Source organism: Lonchura striata, chromosome 3 (genome assembly GCF_050655825.1).
Source record: "Lonchura striata isolate lonStrDom1 chromosome 3, ASM5065582v1, whole genome shotgun sequence".
Taxonomy (NCBI): Eukaryota; Metazoa; Chordata; class Aves; order Passeriformes; family Estrildidae; genus Lonchura; species Lonchura striata.
Genome location: NC_140705.1, coordinates 104151830 through 104173890, shown reverse-complemented (window position 1 = coordinate 104173890; position 22061 = coordinate 104151830). Strand labels below are relative to the sequence as shown.

General features: G+C 37.6%; 1 protein-coding gene across 7 annotated transcripts in view; it reads right to left on the bottom strand.

Moving 5' to 3' along the window:
* Positions 1–22061, bottom strand: part of KCNK2 (potassium two pore domain channel subfamily K member 2) — a 129759-nt gene that overhangs the window by 7702 nt on the left and 99996 nt on the right. For 6 of the 7 annotated variants that reach the window (XM_085576071.1, XM_085576070.1, XM_021547591.3 and 3 more), the window contains 2 exons: positions 20003–20189; positions 11589–11728 (listed from right to left, as the gene is read on the bottom strand). In XM_085576071.1, the coding sequence (XP_085432197.1) occupies positions 11589–11728; positions 20003–20189 (327 nt within the window). Of the gene's footprint in view, positions 1–4464; positions 4601–11588; positions 11729–20002; positions 20190–22061 lie in introns of all 7 variants that reach the window. The other variant, XR_014954022.1, reaches the window with a different exon arrangement.

Below are 22061 nucleotides of genomic sequence, written 5' to 3'. Positions count from 1 at the left end.
GCATTACAGCTCCTCTTCATCTGAGCTCTGGCAACCAAAAAATGTCTCATGCAGAGCAACTGAAATGCCAGTTGCCTGTGCTGCTCAAAAGAAATTAAATTCTTGGCATACCTACCTACTGTAACAACAATTTACTTTTTTCCATATCTCTTGCCTCATTACAGCACAGCTCTGTAGACTCTGCAGCTGTCATAGTTGGGGGCAGTGTGACATGAGGACAAGGCCTCTTAGTCACAGAAATTATTGACAACTACATACTTAACATAAGGCTGAATGTCACAGAATATTTCAGAAGCAATAGGAAAAACATGTCACAGTGATAGCACCTGACTCAGCCATACAAGAAACAGCACTAATTTGGTGATGTTTCTCACTTTAACCTTCAGGGAAGAGAAATGCTACTAGTAACTACATGGTCCCTATCCCAGCTCCTGAATTGACTTCTTTCACATCAAATCCAAATAAGGCTGCAAGGTGTTAGACATATTTCACAAGGAGTATGAACCTAGCTATGCTGAACATCAACAGCAAGTAACTGTATTATGTATTTAGGAAGCAGGAAGCAGCACCCTACTGCCTTATGATTTCAGGGAAGACAAGTCTCAATAACAAGTTCTCAAGAATTATGGTATATAGTAACACAACTAAGTATTCCACACAGCATACTTCACTGTAAAATAAAACAAAAATAAAAATAAAAATAAAAAGACACCAAAAAACCAAAACAACCCCCAAAAACCAACACCCACAACTTTTCCAAACAAATGAACAGCATTGACCCAACTCTTTGCCCAGCCTAGGTCACCTGACCTCCAGCTACCACTGCCAGGGCATCCCATGAGATTTGCACCATATCCAATAACCTTATGAGGATGTCTCAAATACCACAGGTCATCTCCAGTAACACCTCCAAATGTCTCTGCCAATTTATGTGTCTACCTGTGGTGGAAACGTCACATTTACTCTTTCAGGATATAATGAGAAACTGCCTCTGAACTATCTGTAGAGAGTGTTCTACTCATTCTTATTAAAGTCACTATTGGGCTTTTTGGGTGGTTTTTGCAGTGAAAAACAAACAGACATCAATAAAGTACTGCATGAACTTCCTGAATCACCAAACAGTTCCCAGGCTGCCCACATACACAATCACCAATATAACTTCAAGACAGATACACTGAATTTGACAGAACTAGGAAAAAACCATGGACATTAAACCACCATTCCTTCACCTACTCCTGCCAAAATCCATCTAAATGAATAATGTCCTAGAACTGGCTCTCAGTCAGTATCTCTAGGAGGATCAAAATTTCCTATGCAGTTTCATTGCTCCTGTGCTTTAGCTTTCTGTCCAGCCAAGCTCCACACTTGGGTAAAGGCCAACAGCATAAAACAGAATGTACAAGGGGATGCTACTGTTGAAACTGAAAAAACATTTGAACATACTGAAGTACCTGCTTCACCCTTCAGTACATTTGCTCTAATTCCTTGTCAAGAGTTTGAGAAGCTTTCTGGACACTCGCAAAATTATCCAAATACTAATGCACACAAAACTTCCCACCATTCAGGAAGTCCACTCATCCTATTAAGTATCTGGAAAACACAAGCCATATAGCCACACACAAGTAATCTGTATTTCGAATTAAGTCACATCTGTGCTGTAGCAGGAAAACAAACAATCAAAAGCATAATTAAAGATATCCTTAAATATACCAAGACAAATGCACTTGCCTAGCTTAACTTTGCCTTAGTTTTGCTCCTCTGTCACAGGGATATTCTTGAAAAACCCCAGCATCACAGTAAAATCAGTTAATCTACTTCTGCTTACAGAGAGGGAAGAAATATATCCTGCTTGGATGGAGCTCAGATATATGACATGAAAGCTATGATATACTCAGGAGGAAGTATACCACTGAGTAGAAAATAAGAAAAAAATAGCATTATATATATGTCATACAAGAAAATGAAAACATATATTTCTAAGTAATGTGTGCAGCTTTTTCTGTCATAGCTGAGCATTATGTTGTTTCCCCTTGGCATACAGGACTCATATATTTTATGATGAGCATGTTAGTGCAAGGCAAAAAAATTGAATTTAAAAAGCAAGTAGATGAGTTGGAGGTATCCATTTGACTTCATTTTAGGGTGAAAAAAGGGTGCCCTTCCTTACAGATATTCTTAACAGTAAGGATTTTGCCCTGTTTCTTGAATCTATCCCTAAGGCATTCTCTGAATGTTCATAGTTTCATTTTTCCTCTTCAGTGTACTTTATCCTACTACTTAAAAATAACACATCTAATTAACCTATGATATCCTACTCATACAAAACTGAAAGTGCATTACATGCAGGCAGCAGAATATAGAACATAACATTTTGTCTTAGCTCTCAGGAAATTCAGCCAGTGTTCACAGAAATTATTCACAAAGTTCCTTTAAAAAGAAGAAATGTAGGTATAGAGAGGGGTGATGGGTTTAACAACTCAGCTGCTAGCTGGGTTTATCCCTGAGTGCATCAGAGGGGCTTCCTACCTGCCATCTCACTTTCCTGCAGTTCTGGGCAAGCATGTGCTGCCTTTTCCCATGCAAGTTGCTGCTGGACACAAATTTCTAATCACCACCTCAGTTTCTATAGGCTATAAAAGACCAGAGTGCATAAGAGGACAAAGAGAAGCTTCACAAAAAATTTTAGTGAAACCTGTGTATTTGCTGCACATGAAGCAAATCTCAATTATAATCCACCTAAAATTCCCAACCCAATGATCTGGCTTTCAGTATTTCTGCTATTATAGTGTTACTAGGACATACCAAAAATACCTGTGGACAAGTATTTAGAAAAGAGTGTGCTCAGCTTGTCTTTAAATGGAAACAGCCACAAAATGCAAGGAACACTACAGGCATTAATGAGATACCTGTGCTGAGATTTCCCAGATCCACCTTGTTCTATGATGAACCACAACCTTCTATGCCTTCATCCTGTCAGAACCTCAGCTCTGTAGCAGGGAGCTCTCCTTCACCAGGTCTTTATGGTGCTAGACTTTGATTTCAAGATGAATGGCACACACAAAGTAAGTGTTGCCTTTTTTGGTTCCAATCACTGGTATACACATCCCTCTGTTTTTCAAATAAATATCAGAGGGGAAAAGACCCTCTTTTGTGAAATTGTCATCTTCTGGGGTAAGGCTTCAATTACATAGACAATTGTATTTTTGTAGCCACGGCGGTCAGAATTTTTTGTGAACAATGGTCTCCTGATAGAAACTGGATTGTTGAGTCCTGTAATAAGCAATGACTGTGAGTTCATTCTGGTGAGCAATGATTGTTTGGTTTCACCCATATAACTTCCATGAACACATCTGATGCCTTGGATGAAATAAACCACATTCTCCAATGGGAATGCAGAGAGCCCATGAATTTTGATTATTTTTATTTGTGGAGGAACATTTATGGTGGCAGCTGTGGGAATATGTTTTCTGGAGATGTAACAGATGGCAGATGCAAGAAATGGCCTTTTCCTCTATCATGGCTTGATTCAACAAAATAAAAACAGCCTAAAAAAATCATGCCTACAAAACAGAAGCACATATACTAAGAGTCAACATGGTTATTTTGTTTTACCTTTTGGTTTTTTCCATAAATATGAAGACTACTATGCTAGGTATTTCCTCAGAACTATTGAATATTGCCCATAAGATATGTCTTTTTATAGATCTGCATGTGTGTAGTCTCAGTAGTGTAGACAAGTTATGGGCCTGATTATCTCACTCTCTGTTGTTCCACTATATTTTTAACTTCCAATTATAAAGATTAAAAAAAATAGATACTGAAATTTTCCTTTAAAAATCAGTTCTGTTTAGTGGTTTCAGCTGCCTCAGAGAGCCATCCAGCTCCTCTTTCATCCTGGTGAGAGTGAATGCACCTGTATTAGCCACAAGAAACTACTTAGGTTTGCATAAAGCTCTACCAGCTGAGCCTAAGGTGATTCAGGGGAACAGTGTGTATCCTCTGCCTGTGCTGTACAGCCAACAGCTTGGCTGCAGCCAGGAATAGCAAACATTTTAAGAACTGTACTAGAAGCATAATGAAACCCAAGCCACAGGCAGTTGAAAGACTGCCTAAACTTTCTCCCGGAGGAAAGAGACAACAATTGTTTCCTAAACTCACTGGATGTTTTTTAGCTTATAAAGATATGCTAAAAAAGAACAAACATAAAAAAGGACTTTTAATTTTTACTTGGTAGTAAAGAATGATTATAGTATCTACTTGGTCAAGTCCCAGAAAGAACTGTTTATTCCTTAACTTTCTAGTGTCAATATCTGGAGTGATATTTGTGTGAAATATTAAAGCTCCACTTTGGCTGTTCAACACTGGTACTACAACTGCATGTATCCTTGTGAAAGGCAGTATTCTATAGCTTTTTTGGTCTCTTTTATCTGAAATTGCAAAGCATTTTCCTCCATGTCAACACACCTACTTGCAAGGGCATTCTGCTGAACTTGCTTTGTCTGGGGACTCATCCTCAAGACAGCTATCACATTCATACACTCAGCATTAGTAACATGTTCTGGAGTCTTTTTCCTAACAATATCCAAGCACTGAGATTATCCTAAAAAAAAAAAAAAAGTAAGGTTTTCAGGAATGTTAATCATGTCAGTGATATTTAGCCTGGAATATTTTCAGCCCACAATAAAGTAACCACAGATACATTTATTACTGTAGCAAAGGATCAATTACACCTCCAAAAATTAAGATTTCTCAATGTAGACCATCATAATATACATTCTGGGAATCTTCATGGGTAATTAACCTCAAGAAATGTCATTGCTATAACTAAACTCTTTTTAATCAATTTCTCTTATTATGAAGTATAAGTCTCTTGCTCTAGTTTTATTTTTGCAAATTCAATAGCCCCTGCCTTCAGAACCTTGCTGCATGCAATTCTTCCCTGAACGCTGTGGGAGAGCAGGGCCAGGCGCAGGGGCTGGCATGAGAGATCCTGACAGTGTCCCCATGCCCTGGGCTGTGCTGCTCCTCATGGAAGAGTCCTTGGCAGCACATCTCTTGTAATCAGCACCCCAGCAGGACCTGGTACTCAATATGCAGTAACAAAACAGCAGTTCCTAAATGCCTGGTATGCCCATCTAAGAGGCATGATACATATATAAATATAACCAGAGCAAAACTGTGGAGATGTTATCTGTGTGTGTGCTGAATCTGAAGTGAAGCAAGCATCACATGTCCAAAGTACACAAAACTACGAGGAAAGATCTCAAAAAAGTGTCAAAAGCCATCAGCTGTTTAGTTTTCCTGGAATTCTCAGAACAAGATGTTCTTTCCTATTCATTATTGCACACATCGCCACAGCAGACTTTTAAAAGACTGATCAATATAGAAACTCAGTACTACAGACTGCTGCTAGGGCAGGTTCAGGAATATCACCAGTATAACCTAAACTCATAGAAAGGAAGAGAACAAATTGCATTTAGAACCAGGTCAGTCATTTCAATCTCCTCTTTACACCAAAACCACTCTTTATACATCCCTGAGACTTTGGGCTGCTCTAGAGAGACTGTACTCCCACCTTTTATTTTGTGTTTGTTTTGGTTGAATTTTTTGTCCTGTTGCTAGTCAAATTTGACTGGAAAGATGCATTTGTTTTGACTGTAAAAATATTTTATAGTTCTCCCCATTTCATAGAAATTACTAAAAACAATCACCTTTTGAACATGGATGTTCCTTTCCAAATAGACTTCTCTGCACATCTTGGATGTACTGGAAAAAAATAAACTCTTAATGCAAGAGAGATTTCTCTTCCCTTGCCATTTCTGTAGCTCTCTGCATTCTTCCTGAAGTTTAGACCACAAATATAGGGGCTGTTTTTCAGTAATATACATTTTAACTACATCTGCAGCAGTAGCACCACTTTGCTACAGAAACTCAATGTTTCCCTGCTTGCACATCTTAGAATTGTTACCCTTATTAATCACTGCCTTGCAAAGTTACTGTGCATGCCATGGCTTTGACACTATTTGTCTCCCACAAATATTTCCAATTCAGTGCTTTTTAGGAACAGAATTCCATCACATCTGCCTGACCAATTCAGTGAAGTTGTGGATATAAAAGTTGCAAAACTGATGCAGTTTGATTAGGTATTTTTGGGTTTTGGAGTTTTGTTTTGTTGGGATTTTTTGGGGGGTTTGTTTGTTTGTTTGTTTTGCCTGTTTTTCTTTTATGTTTTGAATTGTTTATCTGTTTTCTTTTGCCAGGTGGTGGGAGGGTTGGTGGGTTGGGGAAGGTAGATATAAGAAAATTCCAATCAGTTGTTTTCTTCAACAGAAGTTGACCCATCTCACTTGAAACAATGCAAATGGACCAGCAAGTGACTCTGATCACCAGGATAAAGAGTTATTCTCTACCATCTTAATCTCTAACTGAGCAGATTTTGTTTCTTGAAACAGGGAGAGGTCAGGAGTTCATTGAACAACTGAACTACTTCTTCCTCCTCTTTGGTCCTACACCCTCGCTACACAGTGTCTGAAGACAATCTGTTTCCCTGGAGGGTGAAAACCCTTCAAAACTCTTTCTCACTTAGTCCACTATTTTTTTTTGTTTGTTTGTTTGTTTTTTCATGCATACAAGCCTACATCTAGGGTCTCTCTTTTGGGGCTATGAGAAATGAGCTCAAGTTCTCTTTATGCTGGGTCCCTTATGCCGGGTGAGAACCTTCAGCCTGAAGCTAATAAAAAGGCAACAAATAATACAGAGAGTTCAATAATCTCCAAAGCATCATCATGACAAGTCTAATTCTGTTTTGACAGCCTTGAGTGACAGCTCTGTCACTGGTGCCAAGAAGATTAAACTGAATGATGATTCAGATGAGTCAAATTTGTTCAATTTGTTTATAAATATCGAATATAGCAGCTGCCTCTTGAATTTCCACAAGAAGTGAATGTTCTACTTCTCATGAAATTTTAGGCTTGGTCTTTAAAGCTGGGTGCATGTTTCTCAGTTCAGAAACAGACAGGAAGCATGGAAAAAGTCATTTGTCCAAACTGAGCCAATGTCTAACATAAGTCTGTCACCTGGACTCCTGATACACAGTGAAGAGAACAGGCTCCTCCAGGATCTATAGCCCAAATGCCTAAGATTGTTGGTTGGGTAGGCATTTTTGCTGAACATTCTGGAATTCAGAAACTGCTGCATACAGAAATAAAAGGAAATAAATGACACAGAAAAAAATCCTGCTGAAAATTTACCTTTCAAAGAGACTAAAATCAGAAGACTTTAAAAGTGCTCTGAGTAATCAGAGTATAGAGAATAATGAAGAGGAGGTAGTTTCAGGCAAGCTAGTATAGCTGAGGCTGAACTTCAGAGACAGATCGCCTACTTAAAGCAGATTACAGCATACAGCATGTTCCAGTGACTTTCTGACATTTCATCTATCTTACTGTATGAGCTGCTTCCAGATCTATCCTTCTAAAACTCCCACTTCTGTCTCTACTTGTCTTTCATTTCCCTCCCCATTTGATGCATTCAAAGTTCTCCAGAGTGTTTCAGGAGACAAAAACCACCTGAGCAACTGACTGACATACTGGTTATCTGGGATTTTAATATCAAAATATAGCAGTTCTTTGCATTAGTTCATTCCTGATCCAATTTTTTTTTAATCTCAGATCCACTTGCATATGCCAGACTTTCCTGGTAACATCCTGAAAAGAATATAGATGTTTTATTTTGTTGAAACAGTGAAATGCATTATTACCTCAAAGTCTTATGTCAACTGCTTCTAATAACAACACCACTACATTAATAGAACTACAGATTTTAGGTGGTACCCATTAACAGTGTGGCTCCTCCCTGGAATAAGGACTTCCCTTCATGCCCTAAATATGCTGATATTTATTGATAGTTTTTACTTTAGACTACAGGAAAAGGCAACAAAGAGATTACATCTGTCTACCAATATATATATACATCTGAGGGTATGTAGTTTTGGGAGGAAGTAAAGAACAACTCTTGCAACCTCTCTGTCTCACTCTAGACTCAGGTAACATTCTCTAGATTTTGTTGCTTAAGCTGCTGAAACCAGCACAACTGATCACTACTGAATGATCTGCTCCTGTATCTAAAACATGTTAGACTTCTGTTTTGTTCATGGAAAGTAGGATACAAGTCCTATACAAGACCTTGTTTATTTGTTGATACCCATAACAATCCCCATAATTTTCAGGAAGATTTTCAGCATCCTATTTCCCAGGATATACACCAAACTGTTTCCATTTTCAGAGTGCATTGATCACAGTTCTGTAGACTTCTTCATGACCTCCCTATCTCAGTAGGTTTTAATATATAACATTGTTTCCCACTTCAAAGGCTACTTTTTGGTATAAGGGGCTATTTCGCCAAGGACTGACAACGCTTCTCCAAGACAGTTTAAAAAATGCACTCCATACTTTGAACTAGGTTTTTTCATTGTACTTGTGGATATATTGGAACTCTAGAGAGGTTCTTCTACTATAATCTGCATCCATAGAAGCTGGAACAGTCCACTGTAAATTTAGGTTTAACTGGAAAAAGAGACAAGAAATTCAGTCTCATCTGGCTTCTGCTGGCAGAAAAGACTTGATAACTATATTTCCACTAAACTCCTTCAGCATCTTCACTCAGATTTTCCCCAGATAGCAAGGCAGCAAGAATGAGCTAAGAGCAGCAATTTTCATCATAAAATGAAACCTTTATAAAAGTAAATATTTATAAAATGCTTATAGCTAATCTTATAACAAAATTCAATATATTTATATTACTTTCTTCCTACCAAGTTCCATCAGGATAGAAGACAGAGGGTTTTTTTTTGTATTTTCTAACTACCACACAAGGTATATCTCATAATTCAATTCTCAAACTGGTCTCTGCCATTCTTAAAACTATAGAATTTTAAACTGCTAAAGCATTTTATTCCTGCTATGAATTCTCACACATGCCTAAGGAATGGGTTAAGAAGTAGGGAGGGAGATTTTCTGACCATCAGAGATATGATTAATTGAACAAATGGCACCAATTATGTTATGTCTGTCTTTAATCTAACCTAAAACACATGAAACTTGTATACAGCAGAATTCCCAATACCTGCTTCAGCCAAGAGAACTCTGATATATCTGAAGAGTGAAGTTTTCCTTGCTGTAGACAAAATGAATATGCTTGTTTAGGCTATAAAGGTGAGAAAGAATGAAAAGATGGACTAGGTTACACATTCCCAGTGCCTGAGAAAAGAAAGCTCAGCACTGCGCTGCATAACCTGGCAAACAGTTTTCCCTGATAAAAATAGGAATGCTTTTGATGTGTTAGAGTTATTCTTGGGTTTCTTCAATTTATGTGTCTTTAAATCCTTTCCAGAGTTAGTCTATATTGAAATAGCTTCACAAAGAGCTACAAATTTCAAACATTCTTTATTATCATCATTATAAGATTAAAACCTCTGTGTGTTATATAGTCAACTACATAGTCAAGATGCTAAGATTTCTGGATAAGATGCTGCCTGGATAACAGAAAAGAATATGAGAAAACTGAGGTTAAAGATCAGATTAATTCTGGGAAGTAGTGTGAAGAACTGAAATGTGTCAACCATGTCTGAGAAAATACAGCAAAAACAAGCCTGGAGAATATTTATGCAGTCTGAAGTCATAGTGCCTCAGTCACATCATATTTTTTCCAAAACATCCAGACAAGTAACCCAGGGAAACTAAAGACAATTTAGGAAATGCCCCAAGTTGCAAAGAGACTGCCCACAGGAAACACCACTCTTAGAATCATAGAATATCCTGAGTCGGAAGGGACACACAAGGATAATTGAAATCGAACTCTTGGTCCTGCACAAAAATTCCAATGTGTGCCTGAGAGCATTGTCCAAATGCTTTGTGAACTCTGGCAAGCTTAGTGCTGTGACTTCTTCCCTGGGGAGCCTGTGCCAGTGTTCTACTTTTTCCTATTGCAGGGGGGAAAATGGGCAAGAACAACCTGATTCTGAAGTGCAAAATAACCAAATACAAATGCACACAGGTCACTGGCTTTTGAGGTGATTTCCCTGCAGCCAGAGTAAGCCATGTCAGGCTGGTTGTTAAAGGCACCCTCCAGTGCTTTCCTAGAAAACAGAACTGGGATCCTGCCAGCTCTTGAACCTGCAAATGGGAACACTCAGATGATACCTGCTGCTCCCTGTCTGTGGAGTTCATTGTGGAAGGGAAGTCATAAATACCTTTTCAAATTTACAGCATGTGGCAAAAGATGGGACTCTTGAACTGAAAGTGTTTGAATAAATATTGTCCTCTGCATCAGGGCTAAGTGGTTATGAATTGCCTGCTAAAAGTGCACTTAGAGCAGACCTGTCACAATGCTGTCTCTAACCATGAGCACAGCAAGGGCAATGGGAAAGGGCTTTCCAATCCCATATTCCTTACAAAATCAGCTTAATCCTGCCCAAGATTCCAGCTCCCACCCTCCTGCCTGCTGCCAGCAGCATCCCTGCTCCTGCTCAGAGGGTGGCAGGCACCCTGAGGGGCTGCAGCCAGTGAAAGCATGTAGGGGTAAGCTACCCTTCAGAGCAAAGGCTTTGGGAGCTCCAGGATTGCCAGGAATACATCTAGGCATTGATGCCATGCCCTACAGCTAGGAAAACTATTCAAAACAATGTAAGTAGCAGGCCACAGCACAGTAGCCAACATATTCATTCCATCAAAAACAAATTAGAGTTTTTATGTTTGAGTAGCATAAATCAACTGAAGCGTGCAAGAGAACTCAAGCTAAATTAGAGGGAAATAATATGTTACTTCAAACAAAATACATTTCTCAGACTTCCAGTAAAACCTGAACTATGCACGCTACAATTGAAGGAAATTTTATTTACCCTCAAACATTTTCAAAACCGGGACATTTTCTTAAATGACAAAACGTAAAACTTTGTATCATTCGGATTATAAATACAAGTAAAAACAAGAGAAAGCAGGTGAAATTTGAAAGTGAAAACAAGAGAAAACAAGTGAAATTTACAAGTGAAAACATATTTCAGTTCGAAGCAATATATTTGACTACAAGTACTGAACAATTATGTAGAAGATATTACGGTAAAATGTGCCCAGGGATAGTTAAATAATTCATCCCAATACCTTGCATGATATGAAAAATTTATTTTCTTACCACTATAAAGTGTGGTATCGCAAATATAACCACTTAAGTACTTTCTTTACATACCTGTATCACTTATAGAACAAAACAGAATTGGTTTTGCCTTAAAAATTAAGGCCTATATTCTACTACCTAGAACAGTCGATTAGGATTTTTTCCCCATAAATCAAGTGTAACTATTCATGTACACTTAATAATGCATTTAATTTAATTTTCTATGCAGATGTGTGAAAATAAAACACTATGTTTGAATGGATTGCTACCAAGTTCCCTACAGTTTTTCCTGCAGATTTACAGTTCACACACAAACAGCTTTGACCTATGCACCCTAAGAGCAAAAGCAACTATAAGGTCTCCTGGCTTCTATTCAAAGTTTTTAAAAAGAAATATTTCTTCTCTTTTCAAAATATTCTTACCTCTTCCTTTGTCTTTTTTGATATGACCCTTAGCCAGTCTCCAATCATGCTGAGGACAGCTGCAAAGTAAGCAAGCCCAACAAGGATCCAGAACCACACCACTGGCTTATAAAAATCTAGGTATTCAATATCTGATCCCCCTGAAAAACAATACAGTAAAAATTAATTCACACTTAATAGCTATAGGTGCAAAGACGTTTTTAAATTAACTTTCCTAGGAAAAAAAAAATAAGTTTCTTACACATTCTGTATTTTTACCCATGCACAATATTTTTTTTTTTAATTTGAACAAATTATATAAATTAGTTCACTCTTAAAAGTAACGACTGTAGTTTGCAAATTTTAGACAAAAATTGTTAAAAATTCATAATAGTTATTGAATGAACACGAACTGATTCAACTTCTGATGCACTATTATTTAACATAGAGGTCAGTGAAGACAGCTTGAGGGAAATTACTTGCCACCTGCTCCACAAAATGATTCTGTACCGGAGTTTTAAGTATTGTTCCAAAGAATGCAATGCGTTCATATCCCGAGAAATCTGTTTTTGCAAGAACTTTAAAACATCTCAATACTTATATAAAAGCTTTACCCTCAGTAAAGACAGAGCAGCACCTGCATTAACAAGTGTCCCTGGTCGGTAGGCAAACATTATCATCTCCATTCTGCAGAAGGAAACCAGAGTGCAGGGACTCGAGTTGGACTGATCATACCCTCGCCAAAAAAAAGGTGGATAAAAGAAGCCTGCTGAAGGCAATTTTTTTGAATCCCACTGTCATAAGCACTAGTCACTTCTTTTCAGTGTTAAAGTATAAAAAAGTATGCATTTCAGAGGTGCTTGTAATAGAGCTTTGAGGTATAATACAGCTATAAGGAACAGATGTCTTATTTCCACACAAAAATAAGTTATGTTCATCCAGAGCTCTTGACAGCACCAAATTGCTCACATTTCACATCTTGCCATGCAATAAAACAGAAGCCATAAACTTGTAATTCGGCTGTGTGCAACATATAAAACCAGACTTCTAGTTTGGGCTGCTGCAAGAAGTTTGATGTGTGTATCTGCCCATGATTGAAGAGACTCTACAGCAAAACCTTCTCAGGCACATTAAAGTAGCTTGTGCAGGTACATAATACTTTGTTTTATGTATCTGCATCCTATACTGAAGTAAAACAAAGGAAAACTGGCCCCAAAATATCAAGCACCTTGTTAAGGTACTGAGATTGACCCTCATAGAGAATAATGATTTTATTTATTATCAGTAAGATTTACATACAAATAACAAAGAATTTTGCTGATGGCTAGCTTTGTATGGAACCCCTCCCAGACAGAAATTTTATTTTCATGTCAATTACACCTTTTCATTAAAAAAAAAAAAAACAACCAAAAAATGAAAACATAAAACCACCATTGAGCTGCAATGGTTTGCTCAGCTATCCAAGAGATGAATCCACATTGTGAAAGTAGATAGCCTTTGATGCCTTTGCATTCCCAAGCAGAGGTAGAAGTCAGGGCTCTGTTTGGAACAGAAGACATTCAGCCACCAAAGGGGCTGAGTTTGTCATACTACAAGACAAACAAAACACCAAATCATTTGTTAACAACATCCATCTCATGTCAATCTAGTAAAACAGTATTTTAGGTATGATTCACCCAAAATTTGTTGTAATTCAAAAAATGGCTGATGACCTCCATGTCTTTGCTATAGTGATGGGCCACTCTTGGTGGTTCATGCTCTTCTTCAGCTGTTCATACAATACACAAGGAAGTTTCATAGAAAGCATCCACATGGCTGGTTTTTAATTTTTGGCATATTTCATTTATTAACTGAAACTGGAACCTTACTCTGCCAGTCTGCAGAAAGCACTTCCTTCACAACTTATAATTGTTTTATTTACAGCAAAATTAATCACTAGGGCAGGAGTTGAACATATTCATGTTCAACCAAGTTTTTGGTGCTGTCTGGCCAGGAGATGGCTCCATCTAACCATGCCCAAGGAAGCTCAGCTCTCCTGAAGCTGAAGGGACAACAGGTATCCAAAGAAATACTCTAGGATAAGACTTCAAAGCTAGAACCTTTATTATCTCTTGAGCTTCTGAATTTCAAGGACTCTTTGGATGATTTTGCAATTTAATCAAATCTCAAGGGAGAGAGAGAGAGAGACATACCTGAGGGTGTTTGTCCTGACATAACTATCTCTTGTGATGCTCGAGCTGCCATAATGAAGTTACCTGGGAATGTCATTAAACAGGATTTCATAGAGAAATGTGATCACAACTCAACTGTACTGAATACAAACTACAAAAATTCACTAACAACTGAATTCACTGAAGCGGGAATGAATGCATTTGGGTGTGAGTACGCATACCTAAATGTATTTGAAGTGAAATATATGAGATCATCTAATGATTTTATGGGCAGCACTGTAAAAAGCATATCAATGTGATACACTATCAAGTTTCTTTTGCAAAGCAAATTGGATCATGCAGCCCTCTAGGAAGCAAAATGCTAAGAAGGCAGAAGGTGAAGTTTGTTGCTTGTTTGGCAAATCCAGTTTTGTGGGCTGAGGGACAAAGCTTTTCCCAGCTTTCTTTAGTCTCTACCCAAAATAGGTTAAAACCACAATGAAGAAGAAATCTAGCTGTCTCACTGCTATAATCTGTTACCATGAGCAGACAGTTTATTCCCAAGATGTTTTCTGGTAAAGATTTGATCTAAAGTTGCTTGAAAACTCTGAGAAATCAAAAGTTTCCCACCCATCGTCATCACAGGGTATTGTATTGCTGCTGCCATCATTCTTACATCTGCCAAATAAATTTTATTTGAGATTTTCAACACTTTGGAAAACATAAGTTGTTCTATGGCCCAAACATATTCCTTACTAAGGTCAAGAACTCTGTTTCAGTAAAGAAAGGCATTAGTGAATATCTGGGGCATGCTTTAGAATAGATTCTGCTTCTCAGGTAAGAGATCAGGGTTACAAATATATATTTTTTTTTTACTTAATTATTTATGTAAAACTGGCCCCTTTGAAAGTAAATAATTGTCTTCATTTTTACCACTCTTTTTTCTCATTCTTTCTAAAGTAACTGGCTCAAAATAGAAATATGTAATTATTTCTATAATGTTGGTTGGCTTTGCATTTTTACTTCAAAATTAGAAGGAGAGAATAGAAAGTGCTGTCAACATCGAGTATCTTAATTCCATACCAGCAAAAATTTCTGGGTTATTCAAAAGTTGGCACTGCAAACAAGGAAATGTCTATAATTTTTTATCAGCAGCAAAAATTACTCTGGATATAGAAAAATTATATAATCCAGTTTTAATTGCAGAATAACAAGCAGCTGTCCACCACCCCTGTTGTGACAAACCTAACATGTTTAATCTAGAAATTCAATTCATCCCACTCTAGAGAAATATGGAGGTTCAGCCCTGCAGCTTGAAAGCAATTACCTCTGGGGACTGCAAAAAAAGTGGGGGACAGAGTAGGAGTAGCTTGTGTGGCAATGTGGAAATGCAGAATGCTGGGGTCAAAATAGCATTGCCCTGTCAGAGATGGAATGTAAGTAGGCCAGAGAAGCTACCTGATGCCACTCAGTGGAAAATGGAGAGCTACTTCAGAAAACAAAGCACAGATCTAAAACAATTCTCACAGGCTGTCCTGCACAGACATCCAGCAAGTCAGTGCTCCATCTTCAGCTTAAAGCACAGCTCACAGCAGAGAGCCCCTATTACAGACACTGAGTCCTGAGGGGGCAAAGAGCTCTTCCAAATATCAAAAAAGGTCTCAGAGTCTGTGGCAGGGCACAGAGCTCTCCTCCAGGATGCTGGACACACCTCTGGCTCAGCACGACAGCGATTTCTCTCTGCTGGTGCGTGGTATCACACAGTGACAGCAGATCAACTGGGCTGCCGTGACCACCAGTCAAGTGCCCCAGTTGGGTGACATTAAATGAGACTAAAATATCTCATTTCTCTACAAACTGGGTCTCAGGCCAAGCAACAGAGTGCAGAGCTAGGTATGTGTATCACAGCAGTGATAACAGAATGAAATAGTGAAAAAGCATTAAGTTAAAAATCAGTGTTTGGACATGGAAAGTAAACCAACCCAAAAAAAAAAAAACTCGCACAAAAGTAACAAGAGTTAGAATGCATTTTTAAAGTAACACTTTCAGAATTCTGTGATCCAGCTTAGCAAACCAGTTGAGACAACCTTACATCATCATCATGTCCCACTGTGAAACAGACAACTGATATGTTATTTCTATTATTGCCTTCTACTTAATTTAGTCAAGTTTTGGATGTGTCACCTTATTTAGGTTTGAAACCTGCTAGAGTAATGCCATTAGAAATATTTGAATATAGTTTCCAAACTGCAAGTTAAAGAATTTATCTGTACATGTGAACAATATATTTTCAATTAGACAGATACATTCATGTGCCTCAGTGCTCACCTTAGTACCCAGAAATATATTTCATTGTACTGAAATCATGATACATTCAACATGAGGAGATTTATTTTTCATAAGATATAAATAGTTTTGGTTGGGTTTTTGCCTGTCATGTTAAAGTCAATGTTTTCTCTTGAAAACAAGAAAAGGGATGTTTGACTATGTCCTGATATTCATAAGGCAGTGCAGGCTGTAGCACAGTTTTTCTTCTTTTTTTTTTTTACAAAAAGCTACAATAATCTTTCTTCAAATTAAAAAAAAAAAAATTTCTCTGTCAAAAAAAAAAAAAAAAAAAAAGTTAAACCATTCCAAAAGTTGAAAAAATCAAGTAATTTCATAAGATGGAGAAGCAGTCAATTTTTTTTTAATACTGTTCATATATTTTATTGGACATGAATTACAAGGGCTTTTCATCTTTTCCTTCCTTGCATCCACCAGGAGTGGTCAGCCTATTATGTTTTCCTTAAGGCTTCTCTTGCTGATGGAAACCCTAGCTGAAATTTCCACAGGCTTCAAATAACACCTTAGTCTCTGACTAGCAAAGAGAACATTTTTTAATTCTGGTTGCTGCGAATAGAGTACATGGCCTGCAGGACAAAAGAGAAAGTTCTAAAAAAAATCCTGGAGAACTAAAAGAATTTCTAATATGACAGCCTGTACTATAGTCAATGATACCATTCCTGAATCCCATGTTCAGCTATTGGCTCCCTTTAGGTACAGTATTGAGTAACACTCTGTTCTTTACCTCCTGAAAGTTCTTCAGGGCTTCTTTACAGCTCTTACTTGCAGTGACAGCAGCAAGCAGCAAGTTTCATGTTAGTGAAAAATTATGAGTATTTCAGAAACTTTTCCCACACACCAACACATATGTTAACACAACCATGGGATTATGTGGGGCTTGTAAAATTACGGGTTTTTTCTCTGAGATGGCAGTTGCCAGAAAAAAAGATCGTAAAGTTTTCAAAAATATCAGAACTTGAGGGTTTTGAGGGAACTTTATGGGTCAAAACTGACATACATATATGGATTATCATGTGGACCTCCGGAGTGCTAAAAGAATTATCAATTTGACTTTTATTGCAAGAAGTACACTCTGATGTAATTGCAAATCAGAGCATCATTGCCCACCATTATGCTTTAAGTTTGACTATAATGCTAAGTGGAAGAAGGCAATTTTCACTGTTAGTGCTATTTAAGGAAAGAAGCCAGAAAAAATTAGTAAATTAATGCCAGTGTGAGGAGTTTTTTGAAATGTGCTGCATCTAGGCACCAAACAGACTGAAGCATCATTTTGTCTGCTGGTTTTTGCCTCACCATGGCAAACCAGAACCAAGACTAGCATGCTCTAGAATCACCATATGACCACCTCTTTTACAGTCTTATACAGAATTACAGGTCTTAACTCTTCATGTTTCTCCCTTGTTTGTGACACCCAGCTTTCCTAAACTTCAAGGAGAGTTCTCCAGACAAAGCCTACCACAAAAATATCAGTGGTCCTCAGTGTCCACTCTGTAGTTATGACTTACCTAAAAGAGAAACAAGAAATCCAAAAAATCATGAAGAAAAGGTCCTAATTTGTTGGGGTGCAAAAAATTCTGCATACTTCTTCAAAAATAATAAGGAAGCCTGGGGCTCTTAGAACAAATTCTATCAGCTCCATTGAGACTTGCAATGTCAGTTTCCTTCAAATAATTTTGTACCTGCATACACACCACTGACTGAAAACTTCCACAATACAAAGCTCAATTAATACCTTACCTATTTTTCAAAATTTTTATTTAACCAGTCAATTATGTACTTCAAAGAAAACAACTGGACATTTTTTAAAAGTCCTTCAAGTCACAGGCCAAAACTAGAGTACTTTAGTTCACCCAAAGATTATATTATCAACTTCATCCCTGTCAGAATATAGTCCCATGGGAATGTTAACCCGCCAGTTATGATGGAGACAGACATTTAACCCTGTTCTCTTGAGCATTGTCTCTGCAAGTACAAATCCCACTGCCCCTTTAAGTCAATAACATATTGCAGTTCAAATAAAAGTCTTATGCATGTTGCTCAAAGAAACTAGAAAACATTTCTGATGCTTTGAAATAATGGGCTTACAGTAGGATTTAAAATTAAATAAGGAGCATCTTTCAAGTGAACCATAAAAGGCCATCAGCTATAGAACAATATAATTCAAGGACATTCTGTAGAAAGAGAAAATGTTTCCTGGTAGAATTAAAAAGCAGACAATGTAGGGAAAAAATCATGATATCAAATGGTCTACAAATAGCAAAGTCTATGGAAATTTATAATGGGAGTAATGATGAATGTACTCAGTGTTCTAGTTAGAGTCAAGTGGGTCATTTCACAAAATGCTTTACAGTAAATATAACCAGGCCTTTATACACTATCATTTTTATTCCCTGTCATACACGTACCCTTCAGGAATGAAAGTCTAAAGCACCCAGATTCTTGACTTAGAAACAGAATAATTTTTTTTTTTTTTTTATGTTGGTTGTTATCTGACCAGAATCACAAATTCTGAAGACAAAATGAAAATAAGAAAAAGAATACAGGAAAGAAAATGGAAAGGCAGAAGTCAAGACACATACAAAGATATTTGGAAACATCACAAATAACTATGTAAAAGTCAAAAGAAACTTGATTTGCTATTTTACAGCTCAGTTCTATAATTTACAGGAATCTTTGGCAAGTTTGCAAGCAGTCTAAAAATGAAGGCTGCCCGAGTAGCTTAGTATCTTCAACAACTAAATTAACCCCCATTTTACCCACATAATTGATGAATATGTCAAGCAGTTCTAACATTTGTGAGGTTCTTGTTGGACCTCGCCAACCTGAAAAACTTCTGCCAGTGACAAGACCCTCTACTGCCATCAAGGCAAAACTTTAGGCAAATCTACGAGAGTTACCCCAGCTTGACACACTTGGACTCACAGAACAGCCATGGGCACAGGCAAGGCACAGAAGGAGCCCAGAGCATGTGAGAGTCTACTAAAAGCAATTCCCTGCAGCAGAGCCTCTCACTGAGACCCAGCACCAAGGGTCTTGTCAGCCACCTCTGCCTTGCACAGAGTTCAGAGGTGGGAGAGGCATTTCCTCAGAGGGATGATGGTTCTGTACCAGCAGAAGCATCAGATCAGGCCAAGGAAAACAAGTCCCAGGTTTGGAGCACAAAGCTCTGAGTTCCTCATCCTCACCTCTATGCATCACTGATTCAGATCAATGTGCTTTCTCAGCACAGACAGCATATACTTCCTCAAATTAAGAAGTGAACACCCCTGACATCTTTTCAAGAAAAAAGTTGACACAGAGAACTGGCCCGGACTTTTTTTTTTAAGCTCAGTATATCAAAGTTATTTACAACTAATTCAGCCTAATGGAACCATAAAAATTGAACACGTTATCTACGGGTTGTGCTAAAACTTCTCCTGACATTGCAAAAAGCACATGGGCAAATGTCTACTGACAAAGAGTCACAGAATAAGATGCAGCAGATCCTACAGAATACAGACATTTCAATGGCAGAAAGAGAGCTCTCAGATATTTTGAAAGTAAGGGATGCACACAAAATTTATATCACTTCACAGGGTGAGGCTGAAAAGAGATATTCAGAATAAAATGATCTATTAGTGCTTACACTCTGTAACCTGTAAGAAAAATAAAACAAGACCCTTACCTAAATGATACTGTATTTTTAATAGGATAGGAAGAGAAAAAAAAACAGTAGGCAGAGAAATGCTCCATGAATTTCACTGTCCCACCTCCTGTCTCTACACTGTCACCTCAACCAAAACGAGGACAGCCCCATCACATAAATGATGAAGGATAAAACTGGGAGAGAGGCACCACACAAGAGAGATACATCTGTCCCAAAATTAAGAAGAAAAAAATGCAGAATAAATATCCCTGTGCAAAACATTATAAGACAAAGAGTTATGAAAAAGTGCTTACCTGCAACATAGTCACCAAATCCAATGGTAGTTAAAGTGATAACCACAAAGTAAATTGCATCTAATGTGTTCCAGCCTTCTATGTGCTTGAATATAACTGCAGGAAGAGCAACAAACAGCACGCAGCCAAACAGTATGAATATTATTGTTGAAATGATGCGAATCTTTGTCTGACTCACATTCCATTTCTGGAGAGGGAAGGGGAAAGAGGAAACCCATTGTTAATAAAACTGCACCATTGCACATCAGCACCCATCACCCCACAGTGTGCACTACATAGCTCTAGAGGACACGGCATTACAATTCTCAAACAAACGGGAAAATTCAAGCAGGATTTTATTCTGAAAAGGGTTTCAAAGCAAGCATGATTATCCTAGGAAACATTTGCCAGTAGTAAATGCAGAGCAGAGCTGGACTCTTTATGGGTGAGCAGGATGTATAGCATTCAGTAATGCTAACAGCTGATGATGTAAAAGTTTTGAGGGCTGTCTAGATATTCGAGTGAGTTACAAGTAGTGCATGCACCTGCAATTTCTCTTATTTCATACATCCACAATTAAGCAACTAAATAAGGTGAATTTTAATTCTACAGTTCTCTGCAAACAAATAATCAGCTAAACCAAATCCTACAAAACAGGATGGAAGGGATGCAAGAGAGCCAAACCTGCCCAAGGACAAAACAAATGCACCTAAGCCACTGCAAATACATGACTGGCCAGGCAACATTTGTTCATGCTCTTGTCATCTGATAATTTTCCTAATGCTTCACCTACATCTCAACTCCTTCTGTTTAAGTGTACTGTTTATGGTCTTATCCAAGACAAATACTGAAACCGTTAATTTTCTCTTTTCAGCATATTTTCACATGTGCTCTCTTTCATGTTACATGTTCTTTAAACCAAATAAATTTATTTCTTCTTCTTCCCCTTCCTATTTTTCTTGCAATCCCTTGGCACTAGCAAACTAGCCCATGTTTCAGTAAGTGTTGTACTCAAAGGTAGATATGAAAAAATAGCACAAAATGGAATGGAATGAGTCTTTCTTATGCTTTGCCTATTTTCCATGGTGGCAGTATAACATTAATCCACATTAACAGGTTAACTTCTAGAGTCCACAGAATATTTCCATAGAATTGCACCTAGACAGCTCTTTCCTGACAATTAGCTACATATTTTATTATTCCTTCATATATTACTTTGAATTTGTCCTGCTTAAATTTAATCCTAGTCAGAATGCTTTTCAAAAATTTTAAGATCATTTTGATCCTACAAGTTTTAGTTGTCTCCCCAGTTTGAGACCATCTGCAGATTTAATGAACCATGTCATTTAGCTTTTGTGTATGCTATTAACATTTTTTCCTAAACAGCACTAAAACTAGAACAGACCCCTGCAAAATTCCATTTTGCATGCCCAGCCAATTTGACATTTGCCATCTATCTAATGCATGTCGGTTCAACCTAAAAGAGGGGATTGTACAAGAAACTTCCACATAAATCAACTAAATATGAAATCACGTTGTTCACAATGGATGTTTTCTTGGTTTTAAGTTTCAGTGGGAACTGTGTTTACAGTCAGCATGACCAAGGTCATGTTTTTATAACCCAAATCATAGTAATAGCTTGTGTTATGGCAACATAAAAATACCTGCTCTGGCCATAAGTACCACCCAGTTCTTTAGGCAAGCTAATAAAGAGAATTAGAGAGTGTTCCAGACTGCAACATCTAGATCAGTGTTTTCACTCAGATATTGTCAAAAGAGGGGATGATACTGCTTTTTATCTTGGGGCATTCTTCTTGTAGTGGTACATCCAATATGAAAAAAAAAAGGAAAATTATTTTCTCTACGAGCAAATGAGAGGCACAAATTGATCTCAGAACTTCTATACCTTTAAGAAAAAAAATCAGCTATGAAAACTGAGAAATTATAAAATGTTCTTATGGAATGTTCTTGCCTTTTTCAGGCAAATCTCAATGGAAATCTATCTTATTCGCCAGTACATTGTCTGGACATGAACTGATGCTTCAAAGCCAAAGATGCATGCCTTTTCTTAAAAAGCTTT